The sequence below is a fragment of the Pan troglodytes genome, chromosome 1, assembly GCF_028858775.2.
Source record: "Pan troglodytes isolate AG18354 chromosome 1, NHGRI_mPanTro3-v2.0_pri, whole genome shotgun sequence".
Lineage (NCBI taxonomy): Eukaryota > Metazoa > Chordata > Mammalia > Primates > Hominidae > Pan > Pan troglodytes.
In genome coordinates this window covers 38,725,227-38,740,401 of record NC_072398.2, presented here as the reverse complement: position 1 = coordinate 38,740,401, position 15,175 = coordinate 38,725,227, and the positions used below count along the sequence as shown (strand labels likewise).

At 40.6% G+C, this 15,175-nt stretch overlaps 1 protein-coding gene across 6 annotated transcripts in view; it reads left to right on the top strand.

Moving 5' to 3' along the window:
* Positions 1-15,175, top strand: part of HHAT (hedgehog acyltransferase) — a 347,324-nt gene that overhangs the window by 58,469 nt on the left and 273,680 nt on the right. For 4 of the 6 annotated variants that reach the window (XR_010150711.1, XM_001169263.6, XM_001169380.6 and 1 more), the window contains 2 exons: positions 1,973-2,086; positions 14,960-15,154. Coding sequence is in view for 5 of the 6 variants with exons in the window: in XM_001169263.6 (XP_001169263.5) it covers positions 1,973-2,086; positions 14,960-15,154 (309 nt within the window). In the remaining variant the exon portion in view is untranslated. The remainder of the gene's footprint in view (positions 1-1,972; positions 2,087-14,959; positions 15,155-15,175) is intronic. The other 2 variants (XM_016938140.4, XM_003339006.5) reach the window with 1 other exon arrangement.

Here is a 15,175-nt window from a genome sequence, read left to right as displayed (position 1 = left end):
TTTCGAGGCATAGGTAAGCTTGGGGTCATGAATTCTAAATGTAGTTCTAAGTGTTCAAAAATGTTGTATTTAAAAAGCTCAAATGTTTTTCTTTTTCTTTTTTTTCTTTTTGAGTTTGTATTAAAAAAGTGTCTTGGCTTTTGGTGTCTTTTAGCTGTATCCCTGTTATAAAAGTGGTATTTTACTAGCATGGCCTCATCACATGACCTTTGAACTTATTTACATTTGTTTAGTTAATTGACTCTTGGCTAATTTGGAAATCTCTAGATGGGGAAATAAGCTGTGGATCAGGGATCAGGAGCCAGGTTAAAGCTTTGAGTTCTCTGCTGCGCTGCCTGGCTGTGTGTTTGTGGGCATGTCCCAGACTCTGGTGTAGTCATCTCTAAATGGAAGCAATTCAACGACATACATGATTTCCAGCAAGGGACAGGGGCTTTATGAGCAGGTCATGTATCAGGATCTGGGGTGTGGGGAGCATGTGTAATTTGAGAATGTGCAGTATTGTATTTCCTTATTTGAAGAAATGGGAAAACTTTTTTAAAATGAGTGGCACAAAGTAAAGCATGATACAGTCTTGGCTGGTGGTTTACAAGGGATGGGAAGCACATGGGTCTCGCAGTTAGTAGCGGGTACTGCTGTTTAATAGCACTGTGTGCTGTTACAAACTTTTAATGTACATATGCTCTTATTTAAGCCTCAAAAATCCCTGTAAGGTAAGTACTATTGTCATATGAAGAAACAGAACAGAAAGGTTAAGAAACATGTTCAAGGTCATCACAGCAAGTGTGTGAGTAGATCTGGGCTCTGGACCCAAACCAAGCCTCCAGTCTTAGCTACCTTGCGCTCATAGTCTGTTATGAATCAAGATCAATTTTATGTGTATCTTACCTTCTGCAAAAAAGGGTTTTATTTGTGTGCAACTGGTATGACATTACCCCACAATCTTAGGTACACCAAAAAAAAATCACACTTTTCTTCAAATCCAATTAAGAGAGGCTTCAAGTTCCACTTGCAGAGATTGGTGAGGAGTTCAATATCAGTGGTCATTGCAGGAGTCCTTTTCCAGGCACACATTTTGCTTAGAAAATTCTGAGACCTCAAATCCCCCTCCATCCTGGTAGTGCTGAGCTGTTCACTGGCCAAGCCTGCATTGCCTGTTTCAGGGTGACTGATGACAGTATGCATCTCTCCACGCTCCTCTTGGCCTCCGTGGTCCTTTCTGGGGCTTCTGAGGCCATGACTTTGAGGTGCTGGTTCCTAAGCATCCACATGTCCACTCTTGTCAGAGGTTTCTACCTTCTCCTTCTGGGGAGCTTCATAGATGTGGAACCTGGTACTGATGCAGACACAGAATGCCACATGGACACAGAGCTTCTGCGGGGAAGGGAAGTGTACCTTTCATTCCTTCATTATAAATTTATATGAAATTAGTTAATTTCTCTGACAAATTATTCTGTCTGTAAATGGCAACAAGACTCAGAATGACTGACTTTAAGCCATTTTATTAGTGTCCAGTTTACATTTCTCAGTGAAAATATCTAGTTGTCTAAACTGGGATAGCCTCAATTCATTACTTGTACTATCCCTGTGAACCTGGGTAAATGAATTGAGTTCCTTAAGTCTCTGTTTCATGTTTTGCAAAATGGAAATAATAATAGTATCTATACTATAGAGGGCCCTGGGAGATCAGCTGTAACAAAGACACTGAGTTGTAGAAAGTCCGAGGTGCATTTGGGGAATGGCAATGGCAATCATTCTGTTAGGTTGGTGCAAAAGTAATTGCAGTTTTTGCCATTACTAATAGCAAGCTGGAGGGGAGTGTACAGGTGGGTGGGGAAAGGCTAGAAGTGTGTAAATCCTGTTTTACAGAGTTTGGACTCACACTGGCCTTCTTTCCAGTTTTAACTGGAGTTTGTGTTCTGACTCAGACGTGTACTGAAATCCCTCTGATAAGCTATTTTGTCCTATTTAGGATGCGACCGACTTTGAGTGGAGCTTCTGGATGGAATGGGGGAAGCAGTGGCTGGTGTGGCTTCTCCTTGGCCACATGGTAGTGTCTCAAATGGCCACACTGCTGGCAAGAAAGGTATGATTATATGTGTTGTTACCTTTTAAGTGTGTTTTTCCTTTGCTTCTTGTGAAGAAAGAGTCCAAGCTAGGAATCGGAAGACATGGATATTAGCACTGGTAGCCTGGAAAAAATGATAAAGTTGTTAACAATCAATATAACATTTAAGATAAAAGTTCATAGTTCATATCCTGCACTTGCTTTCTCCAACTTATTTTCAGGCATTGAATATAAAGGTTGTAGTGTAAAACTAACCATGGAGGGTGGTGGTGGTCTTTAAGATCACTTCTAATCAAATGATCAAAAAGTTGCCTGTGGTTGAGAATCTAGATGAGTTCACTTGCAAATTCAGAAGAAAGTTGATGATTTACTTAAGAAGTGGGAATAATTTTAAAGTCAAGTAGTTTATGCTGCTGTCACTGTTTTAGATGGGAAGTCCAGTAGCATTTTGCTCTTGCCTTGGGCTGGCTTAGAGAATGAGAGATTCTTCAAAGTGGTTATTTGAAAACTACTTTTATGTGAGGCAGGATTGAGACCCTCTTCACAGGTCTAGCTACCAAGGGACCTGATTTACTGCCAGGAGGATCTTTCTGTCACCTGGGGGCCAGGGTATTTCCCAGAGGCCTCTGATAAATACTTCTTGCTTGCTATAGATTCCTGATGGAGGAAAAAAGTCTGTGCTTGGAAATTTACCGAATAAAAGCAAGACACAACCAAAACCTGATTTGGAAGTCAACCTAGGAAAAATGTTTTGATTCTCAGAGGTTCCCGCAGGTGATAAAACTGAAGTAGAAGAGAAACAGAAACCTCTGGAGATTGAGACCAGAAAGTGAGATGCAGAAATAGGATGTCCTGTGGTTAGAGATGCGCACCTAACTTGGGCCAGTTTCTGACTCTTTCCTGAAAATTGGTGTTTCCTGGGCTTGCTCCTCACCCCGGAAGATAGGAAATCCCAACAGCATATTAACTTCCTCTTGAATATGATACTGATTTTTTTTTTGTACTCAAGTGGCTGCTGAACTGGCAAAATCCAAAATATTAGATGTTGTCAGATCTGAGTATATTTTAAAATTTCATTTAACTTTGTGAGCAGACCTAATAATAATTTTTTTTGTTCCTAAGCTAGTAATAAATATATCTACCTCAGCCCTCATTAATGGTTTTCTTTACTCCCACAAATTTCTGTTTAGTTTTTTTTTTCCCCAAGAATTCAAAATTTCTGGAAATTTAACATTTTAATTCGTAACAAAGTTTTCCCATCCATGTGTAAATGACTTATTACCATAAGTCTCAGTTTTCCCGTATGTAAAATAAATAGCTTCATACCTGTTTTTCTTAACCTCTGTGAGGGGAAGATGATGTACTTTGAGGATTGTACTAAGTTAATTGCGTAGTGGAAGAGTGCTAGACATTGTATTACTCATGTTTGGTCCTTGGTTCGATTAGCTTTCTAACCTGAGCAAAGGTTTTCACTGCATCTTCATTTATGGTCTTAGTGCATTTTTGTTGCTTATAAGAGAATACATAAAACTGAGTAATTTTATAAAGAAAATGAACTTATTTAGTAATTTATGAAGAAAAGGAATTTATACAGTTATGGAGGCTGGGAAGTCATAAAACTGAGTAATTTTATAAAGAAAATGAACTTATTTAGTAATTTATGAAGAAAAGGAATTTATACAGTTATGGAGGCTGGGAAGTCCAAGTCACCACATCTGGTGAGGGCCTTCTTGCTGACATCGCGGCAATCCTGAGGCAGTGCAGGAGATCACGTGGTGAGCATGATAGCTCAGGTCTCTTTTCCTCTTCTTATAAAGCCACCAGTCCCACTCCCGTGATAACTCATTAATTCATGACATGGTTTGGCTCTGTGTCCCTACCCAAATCTCATGTCAAATTGTAATCCCCACGTCTTGCAGGAGGAGCCTGGTGGGAGGTGACTGAATCATGGGGGCAGACTTCCCCCTTATTGTTCTCCTGTTAGAGTTCTTATGAGATCTCGTTGTTTGAAAGTCTAGCACTCCCCACTTTGCTCATTCTCTCTTCTGCTCTGCCATGGTAAGATATGTTTGCTTCCCCTTTGCCTTCTGGCATGATTGTAAGTTTCCTGAGGCCTTCCAGTCATGCTTCCTGTTAAGTCTGTGGAAGTGTGAGTTAATTAAACCTCTTCTTCATAACTTACCTAGTCTCAGGTAGTTCTTTATAGCAGTGTGTAAACAGACTAATACAACTGATGAATGAATTAATCCATTAATGAGGGCAGAGCTCTCATGATCCAATTGCCTCTTAAAGGCTGTACCTCACAATATTGCCACATTGGGGATTAAATTTCAGCACCAGTTTGGAAGGGACAAACATTCAAACCATAGCAGTTGTCCTCTGTAAAACAGGATCAATAAGATAGTATGAGTTTTTTTTCTCCCTTTAAAATATGATGAGCTTCATTGGTTAGACATTTCATCCTTAAAAGTAAAGATGAAACATGGAAAAGTGGGACAAAGAGAAAGCATAAAAGAAATGGTTGAAGTAAGTTTAAATGTCAGTCATTACAATCAACATAAGTGGATTCTCAAAAAAGATGAAGATTGTCAGACTAGATGAAAAAAAGAAAGAGAAATAGAGGAAAACAAAAACCAAAACAGAGAGGCTCTTCTTAGCTAGATATCCTTAAAACAGAAGGACACATAATTTGAAAGTAAAAGGTATGAAAAGATATTCCAGGCAAATATTAAACCCCCTCTCCCTCTGACAAACTACTGGTGCAGTTTTATTAATAGCAAAGAGCATTACTAGTGACAAAGAGGGCTGCTGTTTAATAATAAAGAATTCGTTTCTTATTAGGAAGATATTAAAACTCTAAGTTTATTTGCTTCAAAATATATAAAGCAAAAAGTGATCATAAACATAAAGATAGATAGGTCTATTATTGTAGGGAGAGATTTTTTTTTCTTTCAGTAGTTTTCGGGGTACAGGTGGTTTTTGGTTACATGGATAGATTCTTCAGTGGTGATTTATGAAATTTTAGTGTACCTGTCACCCAAGCAATGTATACTGTAGCCAATATGTAGTCTTTTATTCCTCACCCCCACAACCTTTCCCTCCAAAGCCCCAAAGTCCATTATACATTCTTATGCCTTTGCGTCTTCATAGCTTACCTCCTACTCATAAGTGAGAACATAGGATATTTGGTTTTCCATTCCTGAGTTACTTCACTTAGAACAATGGCCTCCAGCTCCAACCAAGTTGCTGCAAAAGACATTATTTCATTCCTCTTTATGACTGAGTAGTATTCCATGGTGTATATATACCACATTATCTTTATCCACTCATTGGTTGATGGGCACTTAGATTGGTTCCATATCTTTGCAATTGCAAATTAGGCTGCTATAAACATGCAAGTGCATGTGCCTTTTTCATATAATGACTTCTTTTCCTTTGGGTAGATACCCAGTAGTGGGATTGCTGGATCAAATGGTAGTTCTACTTTTAGTTCCTTAAGGAATTCCTATACTGTTTTCTATAGTGGTTGTACTAATTTACACTTCTACCAGTAGTGTGAAAGTGTTCCCTTTTTACCACATTTACACCAGTATCTATTGTTTTTTGACTTTTAATTATGGATTAATAATTATGGAAATTAAGTTGAAAAGCAATAAAAACAAGATCTACTTTTGTCAAACTAGAAAGTATACATATACTTATCTCACAATAATTTTCAAGATGAATTAAGGAGTTAAAATGAAAATCAAAAGTATTAAACTTTTAGAAAATATGACATAGAATATTGATGTTGGCACAGACAGAGATTTTTTTATACAAGACACAAAAAGTGCAAATTATAGAGGAAAACACTGATAAATTTAACTACGCTAAAATTAAAAACTTTTTATCTAATGACACAATAGAAAAGTGGAAAGGCAAGTCACTAGTGGAGAAGTAATTTGCAAACTGACAAAGGATTGGCATATGGAATAAATTTCATAAAAAAGACAAAATCACTCAATAGAAAAATGGTACAAGATATGAAGAGGAATTTGTAGAAAAGGAAACATAAATGATGAATAAACATATGAAAAAATGTTAAATTCATTAGTAATCAAACAAATGCATCTTAAAACTACAATAAGATAACATTCTATGCTTTCTAGTTTGGCAAAAACAAAACAAAAATCCCCTGATATCAGTGTTAGCTGCCTGAACTCATACAGAAAGGGTGTTGAATATATATTTGTATAACTACTTAGTAACACATTATATAGTAAAGCCAAAGAGGGGCCTACCCTACAGCCACCAGTGCTATGTGATTTTTTTTTCCCCCTTTACAGACAGGATCTCATTGTGTTGCCCAGGCTGGAGTGCAGTGGTGTAATCATGGCTCACTGTAACCTCCAACTCCTGGGTTCAAGCAATCCTCCTGCCTCAGCTCCTGAGTAGCTTGGACTACAGGCTGTGACACCACACCTGGCTAATTTTAAAAACTTTTTGTAGAGACGAGATCTTGCTGTATTGCCCAGACTGGTCTTAAACTCTTGGCCTCAAGTGATCCTCCCATTTCAGCATCCCAAAGTGCTGGGATTACAGGCATGAGCTACTGCACCTGGCCGGATATTTCATATATTTTTAACTGAACACATGGAAGAATGAAATGATGGGCAGAAGGAAAGGTGGGAGTTGCCCTGGGGACACTGTGTTTTTCATCTGTCCTCCCCACGTCTCTGGGCCATACACATCAGGACCCACGTGGCCTCCTCTGATGGGTCTCCTTTGCCTCTCACCCTTGTTCTTGTTCCTCCTTGTTTGCTTCCTGTAGATCAGTGTTTCTTAAATTTTTTTCAGTGTTGTCCCCAAGGCACCTTTCTAGATAATTTTTTTCCCTGATCATCTCTCCTCTGTGAAATTTTAATACTACAGATATCCTGTTTATATCTCTTCATGTACTGTGCGTATGTCTGTGCTTTATGCATAAGGAGTAAGGTTTTCTAGCCCCTGATAACTGACAAGTAACCTAAAACTTAGATAAAATATAGTACTAATCTTCTACAAATGTTAAATTATTAAAAAAATAATAGAGATAGAGTCTTGCTGGTCTCAAACTCCTAGCTTCAAGCGATCCTCCCACCTCTGCTTTACAAAGTGCTGGGATAACAGGCGTGAGCCACCATGCCCAGTCATTACTAATTTTAATTTCCATTCTATCCTTAGGTCTAGCCTACAAAATCTGCCCCACCCCACCTCGTTTAGAGGAGATACAACCCTTGTTGAGAATGCATGACTGAGATTAATAACCTGTTCCTGATTAGATGCCCCTCCCTCTTTCCAAACCTCCTCCACGTTCAGCTCCTGTTCTGCACCTGACACTGGCAGAAATCTAGCTATATTAGGATATAGATGTCCCTTCATTTTATTTGCTTGTACCTTTGAGTTCTTGCTTGTCCTCTCGTGGGAGGCAGTATTTGGTGTGGTTGAGAGCACTAGGGTCAATCCCTGCATTGGCCACTCTCAAGCTGTGTAACCTTAAACAAGTTCCTGAATATCTCTAAGGCTGCTTCCACAGTTGTGCAGGCAGGATGGCACTGCTGGCTTTGTGGAGTTGTAGAGAGGGTCTGATAATCAAATGTTTTTCAGAGTTATGCTTGCACATGAGGACAGCCCAATAGATGGTGTCTGCTGCTGTCATCTGCTGGCATTTGCTCCTGGGAGCAGTTTATGGTGTTCAAGAATGGAGGTGACCGTCTTGAGATTCCAAAATCCTCAAGGGCATAGGCCATGTCTAGCATCCGTACCAATGTTCCCATACTGATGGTCTTTTCAAGCTTGTCTTGGGTACTGGGGGAAGGGATTGAGAAACACAGCCCCTTCCCTTGGGGAGTCACAGTTGAGTGGGAAGTTAGGAAAGCAAATACTGCTCACTCTTCTGTACCTGATGTTGTTGGCTGGGCACGTTACTATGGGAGAAGGTGTAGGTCTCACCTGCCGTTCTGGTCTCAGAGTAGGCCTCCGAGAAGGTGGCTTTTGAGCTGTGGCTTGAAGGAAATGGAGTTTACTTATTTCAGCTTTCTGCATCTTGTTACCAGGCAGGGGTGGACAGGTAGACTAGGCTTCTTCTCTGCAGAGCACATCTTATCCAATATCAGTAGGAGGTATTCCTTTGCATTTTTCTTGGAATGAGGCAGAGTGAGCACTGAGTCATCTCCCTCTGTATGTGCCTCTCTCATCCTCTGGGTGACCACGGGTTTGATTTGTGAGACAGCTGGTGGGCCGGGTTCTGCCTGTGGCTGGGGCACAGTGCTTTCTTTGTCTGAGTTTGCTTGGCCCTTACATAAGTATGAACCACAGCGTTGGCCTCATTAGCTCTCTGCTTTCACCACCTGGACTAAGTGTTCCAGATGGCCTTAATTCGGGTAGTTGTTTTTGGTACTTACTCAGAGTGGAAGATTTAGGCTGCAGTTGTCCTTTTTTCTCCCCATTCTCTGAGGCATCCTAAACTATAGGCAACACTATGCAGGGACAGGCTTTAGCAATTCTTGCTGTTGTAGCCTTAAGCCCTGAAGGATTCTAGCCTCCTCCTTTATCTACTATCTAATCTCGTCTCTTCCTTGGCTCATTCCACCTCCTCCCATGGAGAGGTGACAGGTTATTTTTATTTTCAAAAGCATGATCTATTTTTTTTTTTTTTTTTTTTTTTTTTTTTTTTGCCATGGTAAGAAATAAAACTTTCCACTGAGTTCCTTGGCTCAGTTAAACACCCTTTCCCTGGATAAGGCTCTCTCTTTGGGTTTTGGTGAGACTTCATCAGGAGCCAGTGCCCCTGGAGGGAAGGCTGAATCATGGCTTTCAGCTTTGGCTGTGCATTTGTTATGATTGGATTGGATGTCGCGGGTCAGACAGTTGCCTCCTTTCATGAACGCCAACTGTGGCCTCACTGCCACCTGAGACATTGTGTTCTGTGCCCTCAGAACCAAAAAATACCCCCGGGTGAACTTTTTGAGAAGACTGGCCTGGTGTAGGGTTGAGGGTGGGTGCTGTTGCTAACCACAGAGCCGGGTTCTCACTGTGCCTCTGACGGGAGAACCCACATCATTAGCAATTGACTGACAGGCTGAGCTCATCAGGCGCAGGATATGCAAAGGGCTGAGAAGCCTGACCCATGGTGCTGAGTGAGATGAGTTAACCAACCTCTGGAAGGCTGCAGGGAGCAGGGTTCTTTTCCAGGACAGTCCCAAATCTATCCACGGAATAGAAATCTCATGTGCTAATGGTTTTCCTGGAATCAGCCCCTTCTACCTCCATCAGTGCATGTCTAAGGAGGGATGAAATTCCTTTTACGTGGGCCTGCTGGCCGTTGCTCCCAGGAAATGGGATGCAGTTGTTCAGACTCTGGGATGGGTGGGTTGTATTTTTCTGTTTGGGGAGATTATATACACATATGTATGTATATATATAATACATATATATTTCAGTAGCAGCTGCTATTGATTATGTAGTATGTAATAAATTGTGTCATACATAAGATTGATTGATTCCCTTTATTATTTTCCGAATAATGCTCCCATTGAGTGGTTTCTTGGCAGATGTGCAAAAAGAATAGGCAGGGACGTCTGATAATGTTGCCAACAGGAATTCTGACCAAGGCTCTACACTTTCACTCCTCCCTACAGAGGTAAACTCTAAGGAGGGAACCCACCAGGCACACCCTATTATCACTTGGTACCCTTGGCACAGAATGAGCTGAAGTAGAAACAGATGGTGTGAGAAGGGGCATTGTCTGGCAGTTTTTCCTGACTCCTTATGAAGAAGGTTAAGAGTATGGATTTCAAAAGAAAGGAGGGCAAATCTGTAGTCTTTTCTTAAGGGCACTGACACCATCCTTGGAGCTCTGCCAGCTCAACTGGTTATTCTCCCGGGAGACTCTGCTGGGGTGATGGATAGAAGCCTCTATAACAGGTATCCACTTTCCTGGATTGGTACCTGTGCCCCATCAGTTGTTAACTATTGGAGATTTCCCCCAACAGAAGAGGAGTTGTTAAGAGATGTTGTGAGTAGCAAACAGGTAATAGGCAGTGAGATGTGAAATGTCTCTCTTCCATTCTACCTACATTAGCAAAACAGCCATTGTTTATAAGGGGTTAAGTAGGACAAGTAGAGACTTTGGAAGACAGTAGGTTTTCACATTATTGGGTTCCAAAGTCCACATTTTACTGCTATTTTCTTGTTTTTTCTTAGTCATGATCTCAAGGTTAAATCCCAAGACTTGGGAAAGCATATCCATCTACCCAGCTATCCATCCATGCAACTATTCTCTCCATCCTTCCATCCAATAGTTATGAAACACGTGATATATGCTAGGCACTGTGCTAGATTCTGGGCTTACATTACTGTAATCTAAACAAGGCAGGAGTTTAGCCTATTAAGGAGACTATCAAGTAGAGTCAGACCCCATTTTGAGAGTGGTTCAGTGTAGACTCAGGGAGCAGAGGGGAAGGATGCCTGCTTAAGTCAACCAGGGTTAGTAAGATCTATTTCTCATCAAAAAGGCCATAGCGTTCAGTCTAGCTTTGTCTCCACTGCTGTAAAAATAGAGTATACTTTCTTATTTTTCATCAGCCTTTTGAACACTTCCCCTCTTCCCCTGCTTTCTGTTTCATCTCCTATTAGAAATGGAAGAACCTGGAATAAAGACCATTAAGGGAGGGTCAGAGTAGTTCCGGTGGGGCTGTCATCCTGTGCTCCAGCAAGCTCATCTCAAGCTTCAGGTCACTCATGCTTTGATACCTTTTAAAAGAGCATGATAAATTCAAATTAAAACCACAACGAGATGTCATTACACGCTAACCAGAATGGCTCAGATAGAACATAGTAACAGCACCAAATGCTGGCAAGGATGTGAATAAACTGGATCCCCGTGCATTGCTGGCAGGAAAGTATAATGCTACAGCCATGCTGGAAAACTGTTTTATAGTTTATTATAGAACTAAATATGCAACTACCTTGCACCCCAGCAAGTGTGATCTTGGGCATTTATCCCAGAGAAATGAAAACTTATTTTTACACAAAAATCTATGCATGTATGTTTGCATAAGTTTTATTTGTAATAGCCCCAAATTGCAAACAGCCTAGATAGCCTCCAGTAGGTAAATGGCTAACAAGCTGTGGTATATCCACATCATGGAACACTACTCAGCAATGAAAAGGAGCAAACCATTGATACAGCAGCTTGGATGAATCTGCAGGAAATTACGCTGAGTGAAAAAAGCCAATCTTTGAAATGGAGAAGAGGTTACTGGTTGTCAGGATTAGGGATGGGGGTGATCAGAGGAGTGGGAAGGAGGTAAATGAGGTATAAAATGGCAACACAAGGAATCCTTGTGGTGATGGAGCTGTTCTGCATTTTTACCATGGTAGATACCAAACCTATACATGTGATAAAATTGTATAGAACTAAACACACACATAAATTAATACAGGTGAAACTAGAGAAATCTGAATAAGTTTGGTGCATTGCAGCAACATCAATATCCTGGTTATGATATTTGTGGTTTTAAAAAATGTGCCATAGGAAGAAACTGGGTAAAGTATACAAGGGATGTCTCTTTGTATGTATATGTGAATACAACTATCTCAAAAATCTGAGAAAGAACATTACATAAAAGTTGTATGCAACTGGAATCTGTAAATCAGAAACATCACAATCCAACATTGAGGCCATGTTTTACCTATACACTTTATGTGATCAATGTGATTCTTTGTCTTCTTTCAAGTAACAAGTAATTCCCAATCATCTTCATAATTTGAACCTTGTAATTTAAATGAATTGGGCTATTTTGGTGTTTAGGTGGGTTTTTAAACTTGAGTTTGACGTACAGTATGTGTGTGACCAAATCTTGTATGTCTGCTCTTATTACCCTGAGAACTTGGGGAAAAAAATCTGAAAGCCTTTCTAGTGATGAGTCAGAAGTGTTGTTTTGGAACAAAATGCAACACATTTTTTTTTTTTTTTTGAAAAGTTAAATTCTGGCCTGGTTGATGTCAGAAGCTTAATACTGATAGTTAAGCATTTTTACTTAAGAGAGAAAAAAGGTTGATAAATACATAAGCACATTTGGAGTAGAGATGGATGGGACAGGGCTATCCTTAGGCCTTTGCTGATGAAACTGGCCTTTGAAATGCTTAGAAAAAGCTCTTCTGCTGCCCAAAGAAGCAGGCCATCCATGCTGCTGCCCACCCTGCTGGGCCATGTCACCCTTTTATCCTAGAACCCTCTTCATAGTGCTTGAGATCTAGGTATGTGCATGGGAGGGATCGTGGTTGGGCAGCTGTGCCCTAAGGGCTACCTCTATAATGGGGACTGCCCTGCCATGATGCCAGTTGGATTGCAAGACATGGGAGGCTGATTCTGCTCTAGCAGGATTTTATTTACTTGTTTGTTTGTTACTTATTTTGAGATGGAATTTTACTCTTGTCCCCCAGGCTGGAGCGCAATGGCGCGATCTTGGCTCACTGTAACCTCTGCCTCCCAGGTTCAAGCGATTCTCCTCTTGCAGTATTTTAATGGTGTTTTGGGGATAGGATTCATTCCAATAGCATTTTTATAGACAAAGTATGAAAATTAACATTTTAGTGGGATTCTAATATATACAACAGTTTCGTGTAGGTGATTCTTTTTGCGTTATTCACATCTTTTCATTGCCTGTGCATCATGAATGTATATAGTAGAGTTGCTTGTACTTGGGGAGAATCAATGGGTAATATTAAGATGGGTAGAGAACATGAGGCTCATGTGAGAGCGTGTCCTGTGATGTCTTAGAACAGTATTAAGTGTCGTCTGCCTGTACTGTTTGGCAGTAGGGAAACAGTGGGGGATGAATATGGGACAAATTTTTCTGCCCCAAGGTGGCTTTGGAGACCACTGTTAAATTCATCATAGTCTCTCAAGTAAATGGGGTTTACACAGCACTATCAAGTATTTCCTGAAGCTTCTTTCAGCATTTTCCAAGTTGAAGTAGCTTCAGTCTGTGGTAAGTTCCCAAACGAATCCCAGCAAACAGGCTTTTTCCAAAGGGATCAAATAGCACTTAATAAAAACGTAACTGTGTCTATGTATGTAGCCACACATGCACAAAAAAGAATTCCATTGGTAAATGCTGTAGGTCATGTTGGAAAAGAACCCCCTTTTTTTCATTTGTTAAAACTACCTCTTAAAATAGTCTTTGGCAATGTATTCCTTATAATTGGACTCTGCCCAGAGGTGAGGGTTTGAAGCAAATTTATGTGGCTGTTTTCTGTGGGTAGTAGGATGGAAAAATAGTAAAAATGAACTTCACATTTCTCTGGTTTTCTTGGAACTTAAAAATGGCTGATCTAGTCTCATATTTAAAATGTTCTCTTGAGCTAGAGTATAGGTTTGGGAAAGAATGGTAGGTAGGCAATATTTTGAAAGAGTTAGCATCAAAGCACGGGATTTGCAATTTACACTCCACACCTGTCTTGCCCTGAAAAAAGTCTTTGTTTCCACAAGATGACCTAAGTTCAGGCACTTCTCACTTTTCAATTTGGTGGTTCCTGGGATCCACATTTTAAAATGCATGCCCGTGAGACATCACATTTCCCTATGGGAATAACAACTGTATTTGTAGAGTCCTTCCTGTGTATCCACCCCATGAAGGAGATATTGTTATTATTCCAGTTTTGTTTTGTTTTTGAGATGGAGTCTTGCTCTGTTGCCCAGGCTGGAGTGCAATGGTGTGATCTCGGCTCACAGCAACCTCTGCCTCCCGAGTTCCAGGGATTCTCCTGCCTCAGCCTCCCGGGTAGTTGGGATTACAGTCACCTACCATACCTGGCTGATTTTTGTATTTTTAGTAGGGATGGGGTTTTGCCATGTTGGTCAGGCTGGTCTTGAACTCCTGACCTCAGGTGATGCACCTGCCTCGGCCTCCCAAAGTGCTGGGATATCCCAGTTTTATATATGAAGAAATGAATCCACAGAGATGGAGTCATTTGCCTCAGGTCACACAGGTAGTTATGAGACACAAGCATTTGAATTTAGGCAGTTAGACTTCAAAGCTTGAATCATTAAACCACAATGATACCTTGCGTCTCAAAGTTAAAACATTGTGGTTTTTAAGGATTTCCCCATCAGTTCTGACCAAGGTTATATCATAAAGCAAAGACATGTTAATTCATCTGTTTATTCAATGTGATAACTATAAATTAGTTGATGATTAGATAAAAATCTGTGATTCTCCTAAAATGGGAATAAATGTATCAATCAGGTAGACTATGCAAAGTCCTCAATAGCTCATAAAGCAGGTAAGATGCAATTTTTCTATGACATAAATTTGACTAATCAATATGCAAAAAATCAAAAATGTAAAAAAAACCTACATATTTAAAATCTCTGGCTTAGACTTTGAAAAGTCTTTTGTGGTTTGGATGGCCCAGTTTTCTTAATAGGTCTTCCTAGAAATGTGTACTAATACTTTCTCTCACCTTCACTTCTGAAGGATGGTGTATGTAGGATGTGGTCCAGTTGGCATTTTTCCAGCTGTCTTCTGGCTTCCATTGTGTCTGTTGAAAAGTCAATCCAATATCTTATTGTTGTGTGACCCAGGGGTCTGGGTGGCTTTGATTGAAGGCAGGAGAGTGGTTACTTGCTTCTGGGTGGAGCTGATGGGACTCTGGGGGTTAATGTGGAAAGTCCCTCTGAATCTTGTTTGTCTGTGTTGTACCAAAATTCCCAGGGCAGTGATAAGAGTTTCTTTATTGGGTAATTAAACATGATCCTCTTACATGTAGAACCTTCAATATCACTTCCATGAGCTCACTTCTCTTTATTTTCCTCCCTCCCCTCTTCCTCCCTGTCTCTCTCTGGATGGGCCCCACCATTTGCAGCACAGACCCTGGATTCTCATGCTCTATGGGATGTGGGCCTGCTGGTGTGTGCTGGGGACCCCTGGTGTGGCCATGGTTTTGCTCCATACCACCATCTCTTTCTGCGTGGCCCAGTTCCGGTCTCAGCTCCTGACGTGGCTCTGTTCTCTCCTCCTCCTCTCCACACTGAGGCTGCAGGGTGTGGAGGAAGTTAAGGTAAGTGTTTTCCTGTTACCA